The sequence below is a fragment of the Acipenser ruthenus genome, chromosome 2, assembly GCF_902713425.1.
Source record: "Acipenser ruthenus chromosome 2, fAciRut3.2 maternal haplotype, whole genome shotgun sequence".
Lineage (NCBI taxonomy): Eukaryota > Metazoa > Chordata > Actinopteri > Acipenseriformes > Acipenseridae > Acipenser > Acipenser ruthenus.
The window spans coordinates 93038786-93066635 of NC_081190.1; the positions used below are offsets into that span (position 1 = coordinate 93038786).

The 27850-nt window shown below is 38.2% G+C and overlaps 1 protein-coding gene across 1 annotated transcript in view; it reads right to left on the minus strand.

The window, feature by feature from the left end:
* The window catches only part of LOC117408575 (disintegrin and metalloproteinase domain-containing protein 33-like), a 96735-nt gene that overhangs the window by 52246 nt on the left and 16639 nt on the right, over positions 1 to 27850 (minus strand). Inside the window, exons 2-3 of the mRNA XM_034013690.3 lie at positions 26348 to 26427; positions 3272 to 3348 (exon numbers count right to left, since the gene is read on the minus strand). Coding sequence (XP_033869581.2) covers positions 3272 to 3348; positions 26348 to 26427 — 157 coding nt within the window. The remainder of the gene's footprint in view (positions 1 to 3271; positions 3349 to 26347; positions 26428 to 27850) is intronic.

The window sequence follows — 27850 nt, forward strand, 5'->3', positions numbered from 1 at the left end:
ATGGGATTTCCTCTGCTCATCGAGTGGCACAAATACAAGTAGTTGTTACTCATTACAAAGGTGCTCCATGCTATACTAACTTAATACATCCCACAAACGTGACTTTCATATTTCACCACTTTATTGAAAAACATCATATTTCAGAGGTCAATCAGAACAAAAAATTACCAAATGTTAATTTGCTATTATAAGTACTTATATATGCCTACAGTAATTCTTCCAAAGTTTATGGTTTGCTCTCCTGCAGCATCCCAATAAGGTAGTCAGTGTGGTCTAATTTGCAAAAGTGTATTTACATTAAATGCTAATGTATTCACTGACATGTATTGAGTATATTTTAAAGCTGAAAAAAAAACCTGTAGCTTCAGAGATTTTAAGTGTCTGTATAATGATTCCAGCAAGGCAAGCTTCATTGAAATGCTGAACAACAGGGAACTTATAATATCAGTACAGACTGGGACTGAGTAAACCGTAAGTCTGTTTTTAATGTATTAGCTACTGTAATTGTATTGCTGGTGGTTCCCTCTCATGTATATAGGAGCCCAGCAACTATGCTGTTGGGTTCAACAGGCAAGCTAGCTTGGGAAATGCATTCAAACCATCAGGCAGGCATACTGATGCAGGAAACAGAAAATAAGCAAACCGAACATGAATCAGAAGAAAGAAACTGAATCATGAAGAAGACCCACCCTAAATTGGAAAACGACGGAGTAATAAAAAATTCTCATTTAAAGCAGGGAAACGTGACACTTCTCCTAATTTCTCTGCAATAACACACTATAATAAAATATATTTATATAGCTACTACACATTTAATAACAACAATAAAAATGGTAGGCAATATATATTTTGTAATTAAACTGCAATATGATTGCCTTGTATCTGTTGTGTATTTACAATGTAATTACTGAAAAGTGTTATGCTCAAATCTCTGATGCTGGCATCTACATGGGGAAGCTATTAAATCACACCCAGTGCTTTAAATGGGCCTAATTTCTTTGGACAGTGGTTGTTTATAGAGGCAATATTGTTGCTCAAAGATGGCTGGTGTGTTAAATCAGAGAAAAACAGATTCCATAATGTCTCAATGCACACTACACCTGACCTCCATTCACATCTTCAAATCTTTTCTGTGGATATGAAAAATAAATGGAATTAAAAAAGAAGACAGAAACAAATGGATGAATAAATAATAACCCTTTGTTTTGAATTATGTATTTCTGTACTGCTTGATTTAAAATTATGCTAGGATAAACCATTAGAGATCTCATTAAGAAGAAGCATTTTAAATAACTGTACTGTATTCTAAATATGAATGATAAAAAGTCTTGTTTTGCTTTGAGAGTTGTACACAGGAAGAGAACACTGAGCTGGCCGATCCAGCTGCTAGCTGCTTCTCCAAACACTATATTTAACAATTCCGCAATACACAGCAACACATGTTTCTTCACCTTGTTCCACCCCGGCCAACTGCTGTCTCAGCAACAAGCGACTCATACTGTTTCAAATCTTCATATACTGTACTACATAATACTTTGCCACCTACGAACTTGAATGTAAGGGTCATTTGCAACATTTGCACTCAGCCTCATGAACTTTCAATGGTGACTATTGTAAAGAGTTGTAGGAATACATCTAATTTGAATACATCTGAATGGGGATGAGCTGCAATCCTGTATGTGCAGTCTGCATGGTTGTCCCCCGAGGTTCACCATGCAGTCCATTCCTAACCTTACACTTCCCACACACCCAAACACGCGCAGACAAGCACGTGCACAATTTAAAGATGCACACGTATATTCGATTTCTACGTCAGGGGTTGACTTGACTGGTTGTTTCCGCTCGTTGGTAAACAGCGAGAGCTGATATCAGCGTTACTCCAGTGGCACTGCACCAAGAACCTCTTTACATCAGCAGGCTTCTTCCTTACTGGATATCCTGCCATGAGCTCATCAGGGAGACCCAGTGGAAATATAAAACCTTATTCACACAGCCCCCTGCGGAGCAGTGAAACAGTACCACATGCCATGAAACGGTTACTGTATAAAAATTACACAGATTGTTATCTGAATCTCAGTATAGGCTAGGGAATAGGGAATAAGAAAACTATGTACTGTATACATTGCAATGTTATGGCAGCAGTGTGGCGTAGTGGTTAGGGCTCTGGACTCTTGACCGGAGGGTCATGGGTTCAATCCCCAGTGGGGGACACTGCTGTTGTACCCTTGAGCAAGGTACTTTACCTAGATTGCTCCAGTAAAAACCCAACTGTATAAATGGGTAACTGTATGTAAAAATAATGTGATATCTGTATAATGTGAAATAATGTATAATGTGATATCTTGTAACAATTGTAAGTCGCCCTGGATAAGGGCGTCTGCTAAGAAATAAATAATAATAATAATAATAATGTCTGTGGCTCCCATTTGGGCACTGTCCGTAAATGTTTTTTTATTATTATTATTATTATTATTATTATTATTATTATTATTCTGTGCTGTATTAAAGAAGAACTATTTTTATTTCTGAAATTTTAAACTATTACGTACTGATATCCTGGTTTATTTTGGTTAACAAAAAAATGGTACCAGTGAGTAATTGTAAAAAGGGAAGTAAATCTTGTCACTTTAGGTTTCATCAGTTTTCTTCCTTGTGGGGGCTTTTTTGACCCAGCAAGTACTATAAACGAGCACGCACACACACACACACACACACACACACACAGAGAGAGAGAGAGAGAGAGAGAGAGAGAGAGAGAGAGAAAGACAAAGACATCCCCAAACAACATTGAAAACCTTTGCTTTTTATCCCATTCACTTATACATAGTCTATTATGATAATAAACAAAATGTTATTTTCTCCTCTCAAGTTCTCCCCCCTCCCGATCAAAACAACTCAACACTGTGGCCATTCATAATCATGTGACCATCGAACTAACAGCCGGAAACTCGATTAGCTCCAGCTTGTTTAAAATATGATCTGTATGGGACAGAATTGGGGGCTGCAGTAATAAAAAACACATTTGCTGCACTGTGAAATGAAACATCGTAAAAGAAGATTTCAGTAATAAGGAAAACTGGGAACTGACTTACAGTATATTGCTCCATTTGTACAGAATGTCACAGAATGCAGTTAAATGTCATAACTAGGCAAGCTATTGAGTATAATAACTTTTTCTTATTCCCTAATGATAGTAGCTTGACAAATTATAACATTTATTTTCTCAAATTTCAGATATATCTACTGCACATTGCTACATATGAATACTCACTAATTGCGTTCAAGCTCGATCACCAGCTCTCGGCCCTCAGCCCACACCGATATCTCTCCCCTGGCTGGGTGCTGCACCTGTGGGAGAAGGTTCCATTACTGTACATCACATTTATCAGATTCTATCATGAAAAGGTACTGTATGGAAATGTGAAAAGAGGTGACTTAAAACACAGGAAACAGAGTACGGGGAATAAGGGGAGTAACTTCTAATTGGTGCACTGATACCCCTTTTCCACTGCCACATCCGTGCTGTAAGAGCCCCAGGCCCTTATGGTAGAGGACAACCAAACTGTGAAACTCTGGCATCACAACACATTGGTTGTACAGTGGAGAAGAGGTATCATTATACTCGATGCTGGGACCCAAATAAAAAGATATGTTTAGAACAAGCCAGCTGCAAAAAAGACCTTGCTGCTGTTGTATACCTGTCTCTGGAAAACAAAAAGCCAGTATAGGGAGGCTTTGATTGTTGTTGTGCTGTAACTATGCTAGAAGAAATGGCCTTTATCAACCACTTCTAAACGCTACATTTCTGAAGTGTGTGATTTGAAAAATGATCTATTGGGTTGTGCAGATTCAATTTCTGTATCATCTGAAAATGCAGTTTTGTATCAAGTTCTTCCATTACAACTCACAGTTGCCACCACTGGAATAGTTACATTTAAGCATGATAATTAATGATCTAAGCAGAAGCAACAATATAAAATCATAGAGCGCACACACACACACACACACACACACACACACACACACACACCTAACAGGATATTAAACAGGTAATTAGATGTTCTGTAAATGTACAGGCTGTGCCTTTCAGATCCCCTCCATTCCGATCTTCAGAAAAGTGAATCAGTTTCCACAGTGAGAACTTTAGGGAAAATATCTGCCCTTTCACCCCTAGGTCTGAGAATCCTGCCTAGCCTGGGGTCAGACTGAAATCAGACTGGGGCCATGAAGGCTGTGTGGTTCAGTGGTTAAAGAAAAGGGCTTGAAATCCCACCTCAGCCACTGACTCATTGTGTGACCCTTAGCAAGTCACTTAACCTCCTTGTGCTCCGTCTTTCGGGTGAGACGTAGTTGTAAGTGACTCTGCAGCTGATGCATAGTTCACACACCCTAGTCTCTGTAAGTCGCCTTGGATAAAGGCGTCTGCTAAATAAACAAATAATAATGAAGCACACTGCTGGCTGAACCAGAGCCCAAGTCATATAATTCAACACCACAAGAGGCCTGGAGCCAAGCGAGAGAAACAGGAATGAAAGTTCAGCCTTGTGGGGAGATTGTCGAGGGTCAGGGCTGAGGTCACTGCAGGGCCGACAGAGACAAAACTCCTACTGCCTGTCCTGGACCATGCCTGTGCAGACTCAAATTTTTAGCACTGCCAGGCCATTATATTCACACAACCCAATGCCCCCACAGTACAGCATTTTACCCAAACTGATATTGGTTTTGAAATGATCATTATGATAGTTTTTGTTTTTTAAACTGCGTCAGATTTGTTTTCGTCCCATCCTTTAATCACTTTCTCTTTGTCGTCATATGCAATGCCACGTAAAGGCTAGAGGAAGAAAGATCATAATTTGAGGTTCTTTTCCATGATTTCCTGAACTCCTTCCCTGCTTAATAACAAAGCCCAATGCAGTGTAGTAATGACCATTCTCATTTTGTCATGACCTGTCCTTTTTACATCCATTCCAGTGCGTATGAAATCTCATTGGGAGAACTTAATGACTTTAAGTGTGTAATTTTCTGCTATCCAAGACTTCTTGAGAAAAAAAACAACAACAAAAAAAAACAGCTACCTAACTTAAAGAGTAAGTAGTAGGGTTCCGATAAATATCGCATTACACGTCCCCACGTGTTGCTACAACTGTTTAAATAATCTACCTGTCATTTTTATTTTCATTGTTAACATCCTGACAACTTTTTACACTTATAACTTTAAAGTCTGTTTCAAAGCTTTTTTTCAAAATGGCCACACTGACAGTGTAAGGATTATTGCCTACATTGTCAAACAGGTAACACAGCAATAGTGATCCATGATGTGGTACGGAACAGAAAAGCCAGAGCACTTGCTGCTATGTTTTTTTTTAAATCTTCGATCAGTCTTCCTGCAGTGATTTAGAGAACAGCTCTTAAACCCCAGTGCACTACAGCAGCCATTAAAAAAAAAAAAAAAGCTTTGAAACAGACTTTAAAGTTATAAGTGTAAAAAGTTGTCACGATGTTAACAATGAAAATAAAAATGACAGGTAGATTATTTAAACAGTTGTAGCAACATGTGGGGACGTATAACACTATCTTTTTCAGAACCCAGCTATTTATTCTTTAAGTTTGGGTGATAAGACGATCTGTTTGCAGGCAGTATAGATGATTTGCTACAGTGTGTAAATGGACTTGCTCCCTTCATGTGTACCTCCTGCTCCCCTAGTCGTTCCCTTGTTTTGTTGCAAGAGCCCAAAGCTAGAATGTGCACATGGTGATAAGGTGTTTGCTGTTTGGGCACCAGAAATGTGCAATGCCAGTAGCCATTACAGATCTTGAGTGTAAAAACTCTTCTGTTCATACTTGCTTTTTCAGGCAACCTTATGCAACTCTAGTTAATGGTGTGTGAATTGGAGCTATGGAAGTCATCACTGCACAGGTCATCTACTGGACACCACACTGTATGAATAATGTGGCAGATAGTGGTACCTCATCTAAATTAATCACATATGTTCTTGAGAATAGATTCCAAGTTAGTCATTTATTCCCCTGATAATTAGGTGTGATAAGATTCAACCTCTTGGGTGTTGGAGAAATGCAGTTTCGGTCCTGGCATTCCACACTATAGAGTCAAATGTTCTTTTATTTTTTTAGTCCGGAAACTTCTGAACTGCTTATGTTGTTGTCGTTACTTCACAGGCAGCTTGGATAGGCACCCTCACATCTTTACTTTTTGATTCAATTTTTTGTTTATGTACTTCCTGACACCACTTTGACAATAAGGAACTGATACAAAGCACTTCCCTTTAAGAGACAGAAAGTGTTTGATTTTCATGAGCGATAGACAACAATAAACATTTGTCTTTTTAATAGCTTTTAATTGTGAAACACCACCCGGTGGTTTTGAGGACAGATGTCACCAGAAGTGTTCAGAGAGCTATGGTGTACTTTTTGAAGATGCACTATGTGAGTGATCAAAGTTCCATTCTCTGTGTCACAGTGATTGCATAGTTTGTGTTTAGAAATAATAAACAAAATTAAATTAAGTCAATGACAAATATTTCGATTTGAAGACATTGAAAAATACATGTTTCTTCTAGAATTTCTAAATTTAGCACCATTGACCCTTATAACATTTTTCCACTGTAAAGTTGAGGCTTAAGTTTTCCCATGGTTATACTATGCATTTACCATAGTTTATCATGGATTGCCATGCTATTTCTAATATAATTTAACATACCTCTCTGGGCTTTACAGTATGTAACTATGCTTTATTCCACTTTGCTATGCTTTCACTATGGTAAACGTTAATAAAGGGAGTGTGTTTTAGTTATGGATGAAATAGTTTGAAATGGAATTCACCTAGATTGGTTAGCGATGAGGTAATAATTGAAAGTGTGTATAAACAGAAGCAGGGTGCATGAAGCAGGCTGCTGTTTATGAATGAGAGGGTGCACAAATGTTCGTTCCAGTCATGACATTACAGGAAGGCAGCACAATAAATAGAATTGCAGCTGTGGTGAAGAAGGCCCCTTGGGGACCAGCCGGAACAACTAAAATTACATTGACAGAAACATGGTGGGGACAGCTCTCTACCATTAAACTTGCTTGGCATTATACTTGAGCAAAAACAAAGCGAAAAAGAAATATTGGAATATTGTACTGTGGTATATCGTGAAACCTAAATTTGTCACTAGGGCCCTTGATTTCAACAGGTTTAGATATTATTTTCTAATGTGTTCTACATACTGTACAATGAAGCATTGATTATAAGCAAATATTCTAGCCGCCTGTTTTTTGTAATATGAATGTAATATGACATTTTTCATACTGAATGATAAGAGATGAATTTGGAGTTTTGCATACCATGTGAAACATTTCTGGGGGCCCTCCTGTTTGTCACCAGTAATTCTTTGGTGGGAGCGACTTAGATTCAGGGTTTTATTTACATTTTCTTGTTTCTTTTATCGATAAAAGTGTTTCTATGATAAGTCTGGAAGTTTGTGTGCAGCCATGTTGAGAAGGTCTTGTGATTTGTGAAGCATGTTGTAAAAGTGTGTTTTTTTTATCATTTGAAGACAACTTTCAGTTTAGAAATTAGGGTGACATGGATTTAAGGGCTTTGAAGTAATCAAGTAATGTTAATTTAATTTGAATCGTTTTCACGATTCACTGAGGTTCATCAAAAGTGATACAAAGGAGTGAATATTGTGGTGAATGCTGGTATGCAATCTCCTGCAGCTGGCCAGTTCAGTGCTGCTCTGCTGCAGAGGGAGACAAGAGCAGACGCCTTTCCAGTACACACTGACCTGAAGATGTCTAACAAAATAAAAAAGCTGCATTTACACTAAAGAGTTATTAGGAGTATTGTTTACAGTACCACTGGTAAAATAGCTTTATAGTTTTGCACTTGGTTATCTTCACCGTACAACATTGCTCTCCACTGTCCAGCAAAAGAGATTGGTGGACGTAAAAGGACACCCAAATCATTCCTCAGGTAGGCATTCCCAATTAGGAAGAAAACAGAAAGATATATTGCATTTAACGAACCCATTCATTGTTGGGGTTACCACTGGTAAAATAAGACACGTCTGTCTGCTGTGCTGATGGGAGTCCGGTTTGAATTTCTCTGAAGCTGGAGGCTGCAAATCAATCACTACTTCCTATAGTTTTAAAGATGCTGACATATCTTCCCAAGTTCCTATTATTGATCTAATCTTTAACCCTTTAAGGATCAAGCATTTTTCAGTGGGATGTTCCCCCAGGACCAGGTTTTTTTTTTATTATTATTATGTATGAGCCAAGGGACCTTACAATACTTCCTGAAAGTTTTGTTGAAAAATATTGATGTTTGGGCAAATAACAAGACATTGTTTCATCTGAGTGATTGCAATGCCGTTATAAATGTTTATTCTCAGGGTCTTTATAAGCAATAATGGACACTACTCAATTATTTTCTCAAAATAAATATTTATAAATAAAATAATAGTTATTCAATCCATTATTATCAGTAATGAGGAGGGAAAAAACGTATCTGATCAATTTATTTCATGAAACATTATCTGCTTATATATTTATAAATGTTGTAAAAACATATATATTAAAACACATGAGACAGAATAAATGCTCTAATATAATTACGTCAAATACATCAGATTTACAGGGTTTTCCCGTTTTTTTTTTAAAATAGTTCCTGTGATGTTTTGTTGCTGTGTGGTGCTGTAAACTGTCTCTGGCCTTTAAAAATAAAATGTCTGTCTCAGTGACGTCACACAGAAAAAACCACAAGTGTGGCTAACAGTTGTCCTATGGACATGGTACATTTGTACAGTTGTTCCCATGCCTTTACTGTAATAGATTTTACCATGCTTCAACCAAGTTTGTGCTTTGCCTTGCTGGTACCTTACTTGCCTAAGCTTTCCCAGGTCTCACTACGCTTTACTACACTTTGCTATACTATCTGCTAGAAATAAATAATAATAATAATAATAATAATAATAATAATAATAATAATAATAATAATATGGGACATCACAGTCAATTTTAATAAGTGGCTGGATGATGGAATTAAGAATCCTACAGACACTGGTTTTTGCAGCCAGAAGTATGTCAGTTACTCCGGGAGGTTTTGTAGTAGACCTCTTGAGTATCTTTTGTTTCTCATTTCTGGCTCGGCCGGCCTCCCCAGTGTGTATATTATACTTTATATAAACACGGCTCTTTTTGAGAAACAGTCAGGAATCAAAGGGAGGGGGAATAGTCCAATGTGGCAACCAATCCAATTAAATTTCAATTTAATTCCAAGTCATCTAATAGAAGATAGACTCAAAGCCAAAAACAATTTCAAAACCAAAACTTAAAAAACCATTCTTATGATCTTTTTATTATTATTATGAGCAAAATCTAAGTAAAAATAATAGAAAAATCTTAAAGATTTTCTAAGCCAAAAACTTCCAAAGTTAAAGGAATGTAACATAGGTTATTTCTCCTTTCTTACAATCATTTTAGATATTGTTTTATATATATATATATATATATATATATATATATATATATATATATATATACATATATATACTTTCTAGAGAACAATACATCTATTGGGCCTGTAGGAACCGGGCAAATTTACATTTGCCCGGTTCCTAGAACAGAACAGATCCCAAAACAAGTCAGGTATTAAAGGATCCCAGTGATTCAGCATCCACAGGTTGGTAATCCCATACATGCACCACTCTCTGTGTAAAAACAGGGTCTCAAGTTTTAAGAGGCGAATTGCTAAAGCTACTGGGATTAAAAACAAATGTAACACTCCTGTCTGATAGAAATGAGTGTAATGGAATAATGTAATAAGGTCCGATGTATGTCAAGTAAACAAATGTTTACTCTTTTACCCTTATTTCTAATTGCATTCCTTTCTTTTTCCAACTTGTTCATACTTAACCCACACCCTTTCCACTGCTCCCCATCTTCCCCACGCCTCTACTCCACTCCTGATTACCCACCAATAACAGAATGATTACGATGATGGGTGCTGTTCACGCGGAGCTCTCACCCCCTCCTAACTGACATAAAAATACCACCACATAGTTACTAATCAGTACACAGAAGAAGGCATTAACTGAGATGTCTACTTGACTTTGTTTCCTATTCATTTAAATTCAGAATTCTGATCGAGTGTTTTGACACCATGGAGAAATAATTTAATAAATAACAGATGGCCAAAATACATATTTTATTATGAAACTGAAATGTCATTGCACCATACTTCAAATTGATCAAGGCATTATTCAAACTCACACTTTACTGAAAGGAGAAGGTGACCTCAACACCTCCACATTCTGATGAAAAAAAAGAAAGGAAAACAAGCTGTACCTTCACATCCTTGTTCTATATTGCATTCATTATTAACATTATATTGCCAGGCGCCAGATCAATACAGAATGAAGAAGCTTCCTTACTATACTATTCAAGGTTAATGCAGTACTTCACAAACCTGTCTGAGGCGCGTAATTTAGGCACATGGTTATAAAAAAAAACTATTGGAATAATTTCCAAACCACTTTGTTCCACTTAAATACAATTGTACCATTTTATCTCAAAAGTTACACTGGAACATTTCTATTTCCATTAAAGTTGTTATTTACTAGTTATGAAACACTTTAATGCCAGAGTGTGGCAAAGTGGTTAGTAGTGTGCCGGTGTAGATGTGATGCAGCGCTCAAACAACGACAATAACACAGTGTTCGCGCTCCAAACAGTTCTTTTAATTGTTATCACGGTTTGGCACCATCAGATAATAATGCTGGCAACTACACAGCAATGTGTAATTGCACAGCTAAACAAAACAGGGTGATGGGTGCTGTTCACACGTAGCTCTCACAGGGAGGGGCTACCGCCCCCTTCCTGGATGGCCGGCTTCCGACTGACCCTGGAATGAACTGCCGAACCATCCAGCACAAGGCACACTGTTCCTGTTATACAGCGCCCTCACAAGTCGGGAGGGAGATTGTTGACTAGGATTCATTTGCTCTCTGTCACACAGAGGTATGTTATAATGTCTAATAAAGTATAAAACTATGCTTCGTGTTAGATATAAGCTTGCTAGCTTTGTTGTTGTTGCTAACTACCGCCTTTTAGCTTCAGGTGACAGGAAAGAATTAAATCAATTTAAAACATTCTAGCACCTCAATAAGCACCTTGGTTACCAGTATTGTTGGTTACCAGCCCACTCATTACGCATTTATGAAGGTAAGAAACCAAATCCTGGAGGAAGGAACCCCGCCCCTACATGTATCATTTATCGCTTCCATTTCACAAGTTTTTCTTGCTTTGCATGTTTTTTGCATCCCACACCCATCTTGTGGCAAACAGCCAAGCAGGTTAAGGTAAAAAAAAAATCTGTATAATAACAAAAACAATCTCAAAAGTTGTGGTGTATTGTCTTGATTGCCTATATCCATATATATATATATATATATATATATATATATATATATATATATATATATATATATATATATATATATATGTACTACATCATCCGTGAGAACACCTGCTACAACTGAAGAAACACACAAGAAAGGTTGGGAATTAGACAGCCAATAAGGAGGGATTTACTGAGGTGCTAGGATTGGCTATGAATTCTTTTCAGCAGGATTGGAATCATTTTCGACAGGTGCCCAATGCATTCCAAGTGGACGACACTAGACTGAAAGTGTTGTTGGCAGTTTCTCGGAGAAGCCCGGATGGTCAGGGGGACTGCACCACTTTCTCATCCCATCAGAGGATAGGCTCTCCACGACAGGGTAGTTGAGTTGCAATGTGTGGGGGGAGCTCACACACAACAGCTAGCTGTGCTGTAAATGCTGTGTTGGAAAAGCACTTAACTTGAGTCTGCAGAGAAATCAATGAGGAAGCTCTATATCCCTCAAATTAAAAAGCAAATTGCAAAGTTGAAAGCATCTAGCTCACACATGTAAGTTGTCACTGATAGATGAATCTGAACTTGCTGTCAGAGTTTTTCACAGGATTTATCTACTTCCAAAGAGACTTTGTAAGTTCTTTTATAGCTCTGCTATAGCTGCCAAGAGCGAATCCTCCCTGATGTTTTTCCACCTGGAAGCCACAATGGTGTATGCTCCTTGACTGCACTGTTGTACTGCAGAGCTGCATTACTTAGGTATTAATTTGTGCACAAATCCATAATTATTAAAAACACTATTACCAATGCTACCTCAATTTTGTTTTCTAACCAATCTGAAATTCCCAGTCTCGTATCCTACAGTAACAGCTGCATAATCCTTCACAAGAACTGCGTCAAGACCCTACATTTACCTTAATGGGACTTTCAAGTTTAAATTGCCGTGCAAGTCATGGAATATTGCAATCACAAAATAGTGATTATAAAGTAAAGTAATGTAGCAATGTACTGTTATTCTGCAATCTAACGACACTCTCTGCATTGTTTAGTCAAAATTGAATGCACTTTAACTGCAACTGAGATTAATATAGGCAGTGAAACATCTGCCTGTTGCCTCTGTACATTAATACTTAAATATGTGCAAAACATCTTGACATGCATCCTATATTATTATAAAAGAAAATTCTGTATACATTTTGACCATGTGGTGCCAAATTCTTTACACTCAAAATAAACCTTTTGAGCGAAGCCAAGCTAAGCCTTACTTGGCACTCCACATTTGGCAGCAGAGAGCAGGCTGGCACCTATCAACTGCCTGACCAGTGTGCTTCAAATGAGTTTAAATAAAATCATAGTAAGAGTCAATGACAAGCTTTCACGTTAATATACTGTATTCAAAATCCCATCTGTATTTACCTGAGTGCTAACAGACATCAATGGCATTGCTTGTTCTTTTGTACAAGTTTATATATGACAGACTAAAGCAGGACCAGCTTAAATAAGATTTTGAACAGGAAAAGTGGGTCCAGAAAGAAATCAAAACTTGTGCTTTTGTTTGTTCCAAATACATTTCTAGAGACAGACATACAGGGTTCTCTGTTTAAACTGCATCATATGTGGCTGAAAGCTGAAGAGTCACACAGTTATGTTCAATTTCACATTCAAAAATAAGTTTTAGTTTCTATTTATTGTAGTTTCTTGAATGCAAGATTATATTCACCAGTGTTTTTTTTGCTTTGTAATACTATTCCCACTAACCACATCAGTATTTAGTACTGTACAAATTCTGTAGTTATTTCACAAATGAGGGTAACCAAATCGCCAAGGAGTCACCAAAGGGATGAAATAACCACAACACTCTTTGAATGTTCAAGAAGTATTCTTTTTATAGAAGTACAATTTATGGAAAAGAAAGCTGAATTCATACAATAACTTTCCTTAGATCACGCTCTGCATACTTCAGAACAACGCAATATGGAATTTAATTATGTCGTTGGATTTGAATGAATGCAAGTTATTTTCCAAAATATAAATGTATAATTTATATATATATAGTGAGCCAGCTCACAGGTCAACCAGCAGGAGGCGCTCGTGGCAGGCTACACAGCAGGGGACAGCTGGAATGATCCGTGGCTGGCTTGGAGTCAGCTTCCCATGAGTTCGAGGAGTTAACTGTGTAATAGGCTACAGGTGCTGCTAGTATAAGGGATAGAGTTGGCTTATTACACTATGTAACACCATTTTTGTTCCTGGGTAGTAAGTGTTATTTCCTAATTGCTTATGCCTCAAAAGTATAGAAAATGGCTATTATTCCCCACAAACTTTGCTTTTGTGGCCAGGACAGTGATATTTTGAAATTTACCTATTTCCAATGAGAAAACGGGCGAATTTGTGTCTTTTCGTTCACATAAAGTCAGAAAAAAACAACATATGAATCCAAATTAATATGTATTTGTACTAAAGTAATACAAAAATGACTACATTTGATTTAGAAGTGAGTAGTTTTTCGAGATTTACGATTATACTGTAAATCACTTTCACGAATCAGCCCCCAAATGTAGTCTCCCATCATGTTCTCGTTATACTGTCCTTGGTAGCGGCGTTCAAAGTCCAGTATATCCTGGTGGAAGCGCTCGCCTTGCTCCTCCGAGTACGCTCCCATGTTCTCCTTGAATTTATCAAGATGAGCATCAAGGATATGGACTTTGAGGGACATCCTACAGCCCATTGTGCCGTAGTTCTTCACCAGAGTCTCAACCAGCTCCACATAGTTTTCGGCCTTGTGATTGCCCAGGAAGCCCCGAACCACTGCGACAAAGCTGTTCCAAGCCGCTTTCTCCTTACTAGTAAGCTTCTTGGGGAATTAATTGCACTCCAGGATCTTCTTTATCTGTGGTCCGACAAAGACACCGGCTTTGACCTTTGCCTCAGACAGCTTAGGGAAGAAGTCTTGAAGGTACTTGAAGGCTGCCGACTCCTTATCTAGAGCTCTGACAAATTGTTTCATAAAGCCCAATTTGATGTGCAGTGGTGGCATCAGCACCTTCCTGGGGTCCACCAGTGGCTCCCACTTGACGTTATTCCTCCCCACAGAGAACTCGGTCCGCTGTGGCCAGTCCCGCCTGTGGTAGTGCGCCTTGGTGTCCCTGCTGTCCCAAAGGCAAAGATAGCAGGGAAACTTGGTAAAACCGCCTATGAGACCCATCAGGAATGCCACCATTTTGAAGTCTCCTATGACCTTGATGCCATCTCAGAAAAATGCAGATATGTATCCACTTAGGCAGCTGGAACTAAACTGAACTGGTGGGCTTAAGGCCCCTGTATTTATACTACTATTTATATTACTGGAAAGTTCTAGAAAGTTCTAGAAGTTACTCCAAGTTTACTCAGCACTGAATCTATCTGGAATGTTCTGGAAAATAGGTACATTTCAAAATATCTGTCCTGGTCACAAAAGCAAAGTTTGTGGGGAATAATAGCTGTTTTCTATACTTTTGAGGCATAAGCAATTAGGAAATAACACTTACTACCCAGGAACCAAAAAATAAATTGTTACACAGTGTTATTTAGTAATTGTCTCGTTTGGCCAGCACCTGTAGCCTATCTGGGCTGCAATTGACTCCTCACAGAAACCCTTTAAAAAAGGTTTACTGTCTGTGTTCGAGAGACCGCTTGGACCGTCTGAACCGAGTGGAGAGACGCAATACAAACCTGAAAGTATGCTGTTGTAACCGCTATTAAAAATACTTTCTTTGGAACTGGAGAGGAGGGCTATAGTAGAAAATGATTGACCTGAGGGAAGACTATTGGCTGAGTCTGCAGTACATATTTCATATATGAGAGAGGGAAGGTTGGATAGTAAATAAGACTTTATATATTTTGTTTAAATATAGCTGATATAGCATACATAAATAAATATTGACTTATATATTTTGTTTAAACATACAGTGTCGTGAAAAAGTATTTGCACCCTGTCTGATTTTCTGCATTTTTGCACATTTTTCACATTGTATTTGGTCAGATTTTTTTGTGGGTTGTAGTAGTATATAGAGGGAGTCTGAGAGAAAAAATGACACCAAAGTTTGGTGCTTCTTTCATTTGTTTGGTGTGCATGGTAATCAAACATGCAATCTTCAGGTGTGAAAAAGTTATTGCCCCCCCCTAGTTAACTCAACCCAATTAAAGGGATAATTAGGGTCAGCTGTTTGAATAGGTTGGTTAACAACCAGGCCTGATTTGTGCCAGCCCTGCCCAATATAAATCTGACTAAATTTGGCCCTTACCATCAGAGTGAAGTTGTCAGCACACAGGTTCTAGAGGCACATCATGCCACGAACAAAAGAAATTCCTGAAGACCTCCGGAAAAAAGTTGTTGATGCCTATCAGTCTGGAAAGGGTTACAAAGCCATTTCTAAGGCTCTGGGGCTCCACCGAACCACAGTCAGAGCTATATTGTCCAAATGGAGAAAGTTTGGGACAGTAGTGAATCTTCCCAGGAGTGGCCGTCCTGCCAAAATCTCTCCAAGAGCAAGGCGTAAAATCATCCAGGAAGTCACAAAGAACCCTAGAACAACATCCAGGGATCTGCAGGCCTCTCTCACCTCAGCTAAGGTCAGTGTTCATGACTCCATCATCAGAAAGACACTGGGCAAAAATGGGATTCATGGCAGAGTAGCAAGGCAGAAACCATTGCTCACTAAGAAGAACATGAATGCTCGTCTCAAGTTTGCCAAAAAGCACCTGGATGATCCTCAAGAGTTCTGGAACAATGTTCTATGGACAGATGAGTCAAAAGTGGAACTTTTTGGCCGACATGGGCCCCGTTATGTCTGGCGAAAACCAAACACTGCATTCCACAGTAAGAACCTCATACCAACGGTCAAGCATGGTGGTGGTAGTGTCATGGTTTGGGGATGCTTTGCTGCATCAGGACCTGGACGCCTTGCCATCATTGAAGGAACCATGAATTCTGCTCTGTATCATGTATGTTTTGTAAGTAATTTTCTGTGTCTGTTTCTGTTGACTTACAGAATCGGTGTTCAGCCATTTTCTCTTGTGAAGAGTGCAGGGGAGAAAAGCGTCCTTTGAAAAGGGATGGGACTGTCAGTTATATGTTCCAATCACATGACAGATGGAGACTATTGACCGGTGGTGTAAGGATGTTAGGGCAATAGTTCAATCTACTTTTGCTCCTATGATGAGGTTTTAACCAATCACAGGCCAGGATTTCCAATCACTGATTAATATATATATATATATATATATATATATATATATATATATATATATATATATATATATATATATATATATATCCCAGCTTTGGTGCTTTAAATCAACTCTCAAGACCCACTTGTTCTTTCTTGCTTTCAGTGCTCTTTAAACCTGATATCTGCTATTAGCTGCTGTATTGTTGCTACTATTAAATTATTATGCTACTATATCATGTATTATTTTTCACTGTATTTATTGTATTATGCATTTTTTCAACGGTATTTCATGTATCATTGATTTTTTTTTTTTACTGTATATCTTGTATTATATCTCTGTATTTAAAGTATTATAGATTTTCTTGTTGTTACTGCATCTTGTAAAGCACTTTGTGATGGTGGTCCACTATGAAAGGCACTATATAAAATAAGGATTGATTGATTGATTGATATGCCTAAAAATTGTATAACTGTCTATATTACATACAGTGTCTATATTACGTAGTTGTTTAAATTATGAAAACAAACACCACTAACAGTGTGTGTGTGAAGTATATGTTAGTCTTTAAACATAAGGTAAATTCCATGTTTGGTCTTATTTTAATATATGGGTTTCATTAGAAAAAATATTGTTTTCCAGCCTGTTGTTTTTCTCCGTTCTGCAGTTACTGTTACCATGTCTGTGTTTCTGTGTGTAAATATCTGTGTTTGTCTTATTTTGTGTATTAGTATTAAACAGGTTTGCATTTCAACCAGCATGGGAAATGAATGGCTTAAAAAGATGACAATCAAAACAAAAGAAAGACATGTTAAGTGAGCTCTTGCTTAGAACCTGATGACTTACATTCGATCTAAAGCACTTAACTTCCAGGTTGACCACTATTTATATTTTACAATTATACTCTTTGTAACAGGACGAGGAGCCCTGTACAGTTATTTGTTTATTTATTTTTAGAACAGGGTCTCCCCCTCCGCCCCTGTGCTATTTTGTATTTGTGTAATTATGATTTATTTATTATTGTAAGTGTAAATATGATGGCGAAAGCAGTGTTATTGTTTATTTGTATTTATTTAAAAATGTATTGACGGCGTAGCCGAATGTTTGTTATTGTTTTGTTTAGTAGCGTGGATGGGAAGCCCCATCCACAGTAAATAAAAACCTTGTGCAAAAGGTGACCATCTCCCGAGTTTAATTAGTTGTGTAATTGTTGCTAATCGGGAGATGGTCACCTGTATAAAAACCTGCAGTGCTCTCAGTTTGCGGTGGGAGTGTACAGAGGAGAGTACGGGAGAGCGAGCAAGAGAAAGAGATTTAAAACAAGAAAATAATCTAGGAACAGTGAAGGCGATTTGTCCAGCCTGACCTGGATCATTTATATACTATTTTGTGTAGTGATTATTTTGTTTAAATCTTTTAATTCGCTCTGTGAGCAAAGAGTTTTTGTTTGAATATTTATTTTATTTTTGTATTTAAATAAACGGCGCACGCCGCGTCTTTTCGCTGCAGTACCTGGTGTCAGTTTTCTGTTCCTACATCTGGCCTGACGTCACCACAACGCCATCCCTGTCACACTCGTTTACATTTTTAGGTAAAATCCTAGTCAAGTCTCTGATTTTAATTTTGTGGATCAATTTTATCCTATTTGCTGAAACATGAAAAAAATTCCCTGCCAGTTATCATTGCTATGTCCAATTCAGCTCTTCTTTTGGGTCCCTGTTAAGATTGGCAACTTGGCATGAACCGGATTCGATCCACGCTTGCATGAACTGGATTCGATCCACGCTTGCATGAACTGGATTCGATCCACGCTTGCATTACTCTCCCTGTACTCCCTGGGACACATCAACTGCCGATTATTGATTGCAGAGCTGCAGTCTGTCTGAAATGTGCTGTTATTTGTGCCCTTACTGCAGTTAACTGTGTTATCCCAAGTTATTTTTCAAATGAGCTAGCTAGAAATAAAGTATTTTTAGTAGAATTAAAAGCCTGCATAAACATTGGGAAAGAAATAGACGGTGCTCTCTCAAGGCCCTTGGCTGCAAAAAACCACATATACCTATAAACATTGTTTTTCCTCCAACATAATGGCTGTCTGCCCTTCAATTAGTATACCAGCTGAGACTGTACAGAAGGACTGGAGCTTTTTGGATTCCCTGTATGTAAAAATACCCTGATTCAGCTTGCCAAATACAAGTCCATGAGTCATTAGCTAATTATAGAACGAGCCTCGCTTGCACACTCCAATTATCTGATACAGGCTTCACACCATAAAAAAAAACTTTCCCCAAGAAGAAATATGGACAGCAGGGGGGGGGGTTACAAAGTTGTGTCAACATTGATCATTCTCTGTCCCAAATAGCATCATGAATGAGAAAAAAGAGGCAGCAATTGGGCCTGTTTACATCGAGATAGAGTGTTGCGCTTTGTCAACATCTTTCTTATTCTTAAAAGAAATTATACAAAATGTGCAATGCCAGTATTTTTAAGGCACGACACTGGTTTATAACAAACTCAAAAATGTCTCTCCACTAAATCGCATGTTATGGTAATAAAGCGTGTAAGGTTAGGGTAGTCGTTTTCACTGAACGTTTGTGTTTTAAAAGTGAGTAGATTCTTTAACGCTAACTGAATTGCTCTGCTGCCAGCTTCCGATATCACAGTTAAGTATAAATGTAAACAAATAGCGGTACAACATCATTTTTAAAAATCGTTTTAGAGTAGCTGCTAGTGACATTAGACTACTTTTATTTCAGATCAATAAAAAAAATAAAAAAAATGTCATGTATTGCATGGGCTACAGAAAGAGCCAGGGGTAAGAATGCAGTCTAAAGCCCTTTTCACACTGGCATAAATCTACCCGGGTCAGAACCTACCCGGGCAGGACCCGGTTTCATGCGGGTCGGGTACGCGATTTCACACTGCTTTTGATAATGCAGGGATGACCTGGGTGACAGACACAAGTACACAATGCGCATATCAATGCCCCGGAAGCAGCTTGTTACAGACACTTCCATCCAAGCTTCTCTGGATTGACCCGTCGACCCAAATGTTGATTAGAGCAAATGTTTCCACATCCCTGCTGTAATCTGGCTCATGCTGTGTGGAGTAGTGGTTAGGGCTCTGGGCTCTTGAACGGAGGGTCGTGGGTTCAATCCCCAGTGGGGGGAAGCTGCTGCTGTACCCTTGAGCAAGGTACTTTACCTAGATTGTTCCAGTGAAAACCCAATTGTATAAATGGGTAATTGTATGTAAAAATAATGTGATATCTTGTAACAATTGTAAGTCGCCCTGGATAAGGGCGTCTGCTAAGAAATAAATAATAATAATAATAATGCTGTGTCTCAAGCAACAAAAATATGGCTAAACAGAATAAAGAGAAACATTCCTTGCGGAAGTGAAACTTTCACACAGGTGTGGCTGTTTGTTATTTTGTCGACTCACTTTATTTTAGAGCGTCCATCTGAATACATCGCACCAGACTTGATACATATTACAATCTCAAGTTAAGTTTATTCCACCTGCTTTCCACAAAGAATGTCACTTTGTATCAAATATAAAATAACGTTTACACAGATAATCACGAATAAACTAAAATAAAGGAGGTAGCATCTCGCTTTTATCTTTACAAATTTGTCAGCAGCAGTCTGTTAATGTATTTATTTTGTTGGGTTGGCTCACAATAGTCAAAAGATCGCTCAACCTCTCATCCCCAGTAGCTGTAAGCAGGTATTTTTTTTACCCTTTTTTTGCCGAACTACAACCAACATTTGTATATGGAGAAAATGAGTTAGAAAAAGAAATCCATGAATGACATTGTTTTTAAAGAAACCCAGAATTTAAAGAAATTACAAGAATCTAAAATCAAAAGTGGGTAAAACTGAAACCCGAAAAAGCACAGCCCCTACACGAGCCTAAATCTCGTTTTCAAATATATGCTACCTTTTCTTTAGAGCATGTATAAATAATTGTCCTTGTTGTCCTCGCTGTGTCTCACTATGATTAATTTGTTCAATTTTTCACCTACTGTGGCAAACATATCCGACATTTCCCTTTGAAGCATATAATATTATATTATTATAGAAATAATAGGATGTAATTCTGTGTTGTCTATATAATCACTGGAGAACAATGAACTATCAATCAAAAATGAATGAATGTTGCCAATGTTTTGAGACTCGAGCAATTACATCACATAGCAACCATCGCCGACTTCATTCCGGCAGGTTAGATTAGAAAAGAACAGAACGGAACGGGGGGATGGACAAATGCCCCCCCAGCCCCATAGCAAATGATGCCCCTGATGGACAGACTGGAAATTGAGACTCATTAATAATATATATGATATCTGTCTATATAGTTAAGAAACTGACAGACCTCACAAGAGGTTTTATAAACACAAATGCTCAGCTTAGTTTTAATTCTAGGAGGTTTAGCCAGAACAGGACTCAATGAGGCACCCACATCCAACTACAGACTCCAAAATGACCACTAGGGGTGTACCAGCTATAATTTCTACCACCTACTGAAACTCTATTTCATAACTGCTTCATTTGCAGAGGGGGCAGAAATTACAATTGCACACCCCAAATGTTGAGTTCGAAAAACAATCTGTGTTTAGGAGTCTTTTCAGAAGCCTCCCAAGTGTTTTAAAGAAATATGTTAGTTAGTAAGCCTGGTAAATAATGATCTAAGGTAAGAAATGTAATATTTTTTGTTTCATTGGTATTTATAAAATGGTCAGTGTATACCTTCTGATTTTGTAAATGTTGTGCATGTCATTTTGAATAATGTAACAGGAATGCTCTGAAATCCCATAAATACAACCTGAAAGCAATTGTCTCTTTACTTAATTAGTACAGTGGTAATGAATGTATAATCTAAACGAGGTTACTTTTTTTTTTTAAATTAGAGCCTAAAACTCTGTAGTTGATTTGTGATTCAAGCACTGTGGTTAAAACAGTTGTTTTAAAGTAACGCTGGGAATACATTAATAGGCATTGGCACAGATAATCAACAAATATTTCAGGGCTTTTCTGTGCTGGAGGGAAAAAAGTTTAAGACGCATAGGCAAATAAAAAAGATACATGTAGAGCAGACTAGTCATTTATTCCCTTTTGTCTTTAAAACTACGTTGAGTCAAATTATATTACTTTAATGAACAAAAAAAATCCCTAAAGTGGCACACAGGATTCCTTCCTGCTGTTTACACATGGAAATGTGCTACCAAACTTGTATTTAGTAGGCATGATGCACGGAAACAGAACTCTGAATTGCTTACTGAATAAGAACCTGCATGTGAAAACACTCTTAGCAAAATAAGAGGGGACAACACTCTGCCCTATTGTATATAAAGTAATTGGCACAAATTTATAGCTTTACTCCTACCAATTACTATTGTACCATACTGTTCAGAACAGAAGACAGTGCACATGTGGCAGCAGCAGACACGCTGGAAGAACTATACATTAGTACAATGCAACCATGGATAGTGAAATGGCAGGGCAACCTGTTTTTTTTCCATCCAATAAACAGGGAGGTCCTTACAGCTAGTTGGTTTTCTGCAGGCAGTCTGTTCCAAGCCACTGTGCCTCACACTGTGCTGCACCACTAGGATGTCCAGTGAGTGGTGCTGAATCTTTTTTTTTTATTCCTGGCAGCACTCTAGGGTGCTGAACCAGACATGTGGCACGCACGGGATCCAGCCTCGATCTCTAGGGATGTGAGCTGACTGGGCGACCTTTTGGAGCTGAGCTTTAAGTATTTTTTAATTTGTAAGACCCATGCTTGGGCAGTTTGTTTTTGATAAATCAATCCTACTTATGCCTGCTTCCTGAATAAACACAGCAGAAAATGCTCAATCTCACCTTTCTTTCTGATGCACACAGGGGTCTATACAAGCTTTGAAAAAGTAAAGAATGGTTTGATCTGCCACATAAAGCTCTGGAGTACAAAGCTACTGTTTTTTTGGGGGGTTTTTATTGGAAAATAAGTACTTTAATACAGGCATGATTTCTCAGACTGCTAGAACATGCCAGATTTCCTCTCCACCGGTACAATGCGTTGCAAAAATACAGGAGAAAACATGTACTTACATGTGCATCTTGTGGCTTATGGTGTGTGTGAATGGATATTTATACAATGAATGGATTATTCTTGGTAATGTCCATCCATAACTTAACTATACAATATAAGTAAGATATGTGGCAATACTAAAAATGTTTCTATGTTTAGAGGAGTTAAGAAATGAAAGGACAGCCCACTGGCTCATACAGCTCATACAGCTCAACTGGAATTGGAATCCACAACCTTCTGGCTCTCAGTCTGCAGCTCAAACCACTGCCTCTGCAGTTTGCTGCCTCATTCACTTTGCCCACAGAACTTCAATCATAATCTTCAATGACCAGTTTAGGAACCAAATGTTCTTCATATTCTGGATGATCTGACACCACAGCAAGTCATATTTGCATAGTTATCATGGCATTAACCCTTTAAAAGGTACATGTAGCTAAAAACTTATGGCTGATGCTTTTAATTTCTATTTCCTTTCCTTGATATTCCGGGTTCTGTTGCTCATATAGCCATTACACTTCTGTATGCTACAGCAATGTCCTGGTGCCACCAGATTAATCGATGGGGCCAACCTTTTCAGAAGTTTGTAATTTCTGTGTCAAGCAGTGCTACCATAGAAACGTAAAAAGAAGGCTACCACAGAAAACAAGTATAGTACATACAAGTACTCTAGTACGCTGTGCTGGCCTTTATTGTATATGCCTATGGTACTACTGCTTAACATATTTTAAAAGCTAATCACATTTGCATTGCATATACAGTACAGTATGTGCCCGAAGAGGTTAATGCTACACAGGATTTTCAATTGATGTTGCTGTGTTTAAAGTTATTCACTTGAGCACCTGAGTTCAAGCCAAATTTAAGGTAGAGATTGCAATCCCAAACTTGCTCCAATTTAACCATTCAAGCACTGGATACACAGCTTCAAATGCTTTTATGTTGGAAATAAGAAAAAGCTCAAACTGAAGATGGCCCGATTTTTGACGGATGGGTGGAAAGCCTCACTTTGGTTCACTGTGTCTCGCTCAGTGTGGCTGTAGATCATAATAACTATTTTTCATCAGAACCTACAGCTATGGCCAAAAGTTTTGCGTCACCTAGATTTTTTGGATTGAGACATCATAATAATTAAAAAAAACTATATGAACATAAATTTAGATATTTTATTTAACATCATGTAATCAAAGAAACTACAAAACTAGGGTATGTTGATGCTCAGGAAATATTGTTATAAGATAAATTGCGAGATTTATCTTATAACAATATACATAAGTGAGGAGGCAAGCAGTGTGGAGTAGTGGTTAGAGCTCTGGACTTTTGACCAGAGGGTTGTGGGTTCAATCCCTGGTGGGGGACACTATGGTTGTACTCTTGAGCAAGATACTTTACCTAGATTGCTCCAGTAAAAAAACCCAACTGTATAAATAGGTAATTGTATGTAAAAATAATGTGATGTCTTCTAACAATTGTAAGTTGCCCTGGATAAGGGTATTGGCTAAGAAATAAATAATAAAAAATTGGGCATTAATTCAACAAAATAATACTTAGGTAGGGTTTAAACTAGCAAACCACACACTTGTCTCTCTTTCAATATTTAATTTTCATTTAGATTTCCTGCTACATGTAAGGCGTTATCAGCTACTCCAAAAATGTCTACATTTGTCCCTCTTCACAAAGCTTTATGGACTCTTTTAAGGATTTTTTTTTTAAGGACGGGAGGTTAAACATTGCTTTGAAAAATTAGAATACCCTATCTAAAACAGAACTATAAAATTGATTTAAATAATAAAAATGGGTTTTATAAAAAAAGTCCTTCATAAAATATTTTCCCTTCATTTTCCATCATTAAACCCACTTCATGCCTTTGCAGTTTACATTTTGAATGTCTTTCCTTTCGCAAACCCAAACATTTATTATATTTTTTATTTTATTAATATCAGCTGCAAGAGTTTTGGGTGCCTTACAGATTGAGGAGCCTAAAATAAACTGCAAGCTAAGACCAAACATTTCTGTTTCTAATGCTGCTGGCATGGAGGCGCTCAGACTGGGCTGTGACACACTGAAGGGATCGCTCTGGGGTTACCAGGCGGCCATGTGTTTCAAATCGTTTCACCTCTTCAAACAGCACCTGTAGAACTCCTCTGTTTGTATCCTGGGACACTATCACCCTTCATGTAAATGTGCTTTATTTTGCTCTTATCTGCCCCCTATTTTTTACTGCATTTAATCCTGTACTTCAGAATACTGTAATCTGCCAAGTGTTTAACCTGTAGTACTTTGTATTTAATCACATCCTGATGTAACTATCACTATTATCTGCTGTATTATTGAATTTTGGTTTGTCACACTTGTACTTTGCTTGAACAAAAGTTATTGTATTTCTTGCTCTTATTGTATTACTTGTATTGTAACACTTGAAATGTATTTGCTTACGATTGTAAGTCGCCCTGGATAAGGGCGTCTGCTAAGAAATAAATAATAATAAAATAATAATAACCTGTGATCCTTCACTTTGTAACGAGAGACAGATGACAGGGGGACTGATTCAGAAGGAAAGGGGGGTATGAAAACACAAGACTGGCAGAGAACTTCCAGGTAGACTTCCCTTCATGGTGTGTATGCACAGTGTACAAAATAAGTCTCATTCTGGGTTGAGAAATGTTTAGTTTGGGTAGTTCCCAAGAAGAATTCTGGCCATCTCCTTAACAATGTCATATGGTAAAGCAGAGATATGTTGTTTTCTTTGGCTTAGGCTTCCATTGGTTTGTCTGGGAAATAAGTCAACTCCAAGTGTCTGTCCAATTTGTCTGACATTTCCATACATTTTCCACTATGTGTGGCACAAAATATGAATATGAATAATATAATATTATTAAAATGGGCTAGGATTATCCTGGATACATCTAATATTGTCACATCGAGTGATTATGGCCACTACGCCTTCAGGTTTTTCACCACCTCTATTTCATAGTGAATAGTTTCCCTCCTTCTTACAGATGATTATGTTGACAAGCAAAAAGGTATGGACCCTAAGTTTCAAAGATTCACTGGGATCCTTCCAAGAGCTTGGATCAATCAGCATAAGACATCGGACAAGCACTGAGGGGCAGAATGGCCTCCTGTTCTTCCAGTATATTAGGATTCTTCTGGTCTAATGTACATGTATTGCTAGGATATAGGTGTCAGTATTACAAAACTGTGACCCACAATAGATATGAAGCTTACAGAAAAGTATTGCAAAAGAAATGCCAAAAGAAATTTGATCAAAACCAGACTAGTGGTTCCCCAGATATAACCTAGCATCTGTTCTTGAGGGTATATGATTCTGATATCCTCAAGAACACGTGCTAATGAAAGCCATCAAGGGTCATCACACTTGGATGAGGGAGAGTTCTTATGCTATAGCTAAAAATATTAGCGTGACACACATGCCATACTTACTGCCATAAGTAAATGATAAGAAAATGTGCACAACCACCAGCTGGATTCAGTTGCCACGTCTTACCAGCTACCAAAACTTATAGCTTGAGCTGTTTAATCGAGCCAACTTACATATACTGTAAGGCTAGGATAATACATTTGAGGTTTGAGCTCCTGATGGGTTTTTTTTGCGCCAGTCTGGCTTATGGTTTACACATTAGAGGTATAGAAATTCAGCAAGTGTCTGACCTGCAATTCTGCACCAATGGCTCGTTTTGCCCGACCTCTGGAGAGCCAGTAAGGAATGACCACTTCTCCTCTGGAATCCCCTGTGGGGAAAGACAGAGAAACAGGATTATTGGACAGGAAGCAGGAGTGCTTACAGTCTGAGGCAGCCCTGGTGCTTTTAAAAAGCACTGCTTCAAACAATTCAGTAATATTAATAGAAAATTCAAAATGAAAGTGCACTGCAACATTAGGTCCATAAGCCAGGTTTTTGTACAGTCGAGGGAGGGCTGAAAGAGAAAGACCAAAATACAGAGGGAAGACTTTTTTTCTCATTTTTTGTGATTTGTATGAAATGAAGGCTCATTCAGATTACATTTCTCTTACCTGAATACTGTTTAATTTATATTAAATGTCAATTTTAAATTTCAGTTGTATTCTATATTATTTTACCTAAATATAGAAGTTAATTAAGCTCCCCTTGTGTACAGTCAAATAGGACTAAATATCTCCACAAACACATTTTTCAGATTCTTCATGCCATAACTCAGTCAATATATATATTGTGCATTCTTCGTTTTTTGTGGAGGGGTACCAACAAATTTGAGCACGTCTGTATATATATATATATTGTGTAATGACCCGGCAGTCTGTGCTAACTAAGAGGACTTGTTTTGCTGTTTGGATGCGGAGAGAGTGTTAAGCAGCATGGGGCAGGCGAACACTCCAGAGCCTTAAAGATTCAAAGAAGAGAGCTCGAGCTGGCGACAGTAAAAACGGCAGAAGGGTTTGGTTCTTGAGAGAGAGAGGAGCCAAAATAGTGTGTTAAATCCAGCAGTACACTTAAAAGATCATCATTAACCAGCAAGGTTTATTGTTTTGGAGGCGTGGGTCAAGGCTGACAGTGGCTAAATAAATACCTGTAAATAATAAACCGTGAATTCGAGAACTGCAGTCCCTGTCTCTTCATTCTCACAAAACATTTCACTGGTGTTCAGAAGTGGGATTATGGAGCACACACCTGTGAGAGTGAAGGCAGATGGGGACATTTCGTCGCCGCTAAGTGTAGACAATCTGCGGCAGAGACTGGAACAACTTGTCACTGAGCTTGAAACGGCACCGATGTGTAAGAGCCGGGGCCCAAGATGGTACAAGGAGGAGGAGAGGCAGTGGTTTGCAAGACCAGATGAGATCAGAGAAGGTGACGTCAACACACAACAGGGCGGGGCGACATGAGGACGTGGAGGAGGGAGCAACCGCGGCTGTGACGTCAGAGCGAGGCGGAGCCCATATCAAAACATCAAAACAACCCGTGAGCACCATTTTCAAGATTTTTATGGGCAGCTTGACTGCAGTGCAGCATCTAAACAGCTAGTTAAGCCCCGAGATTGGCCTAAGGTGGTGAAGAGGTGAAGAGGCTGTGAGGACGACTGGAATGACGACTGGAATAACGATTCTGGGGTTTGATGGGACAGTCAGCTGGGAGGCATTTGCTATGTAGCTTACAATATTGGCACAGCTGCATAG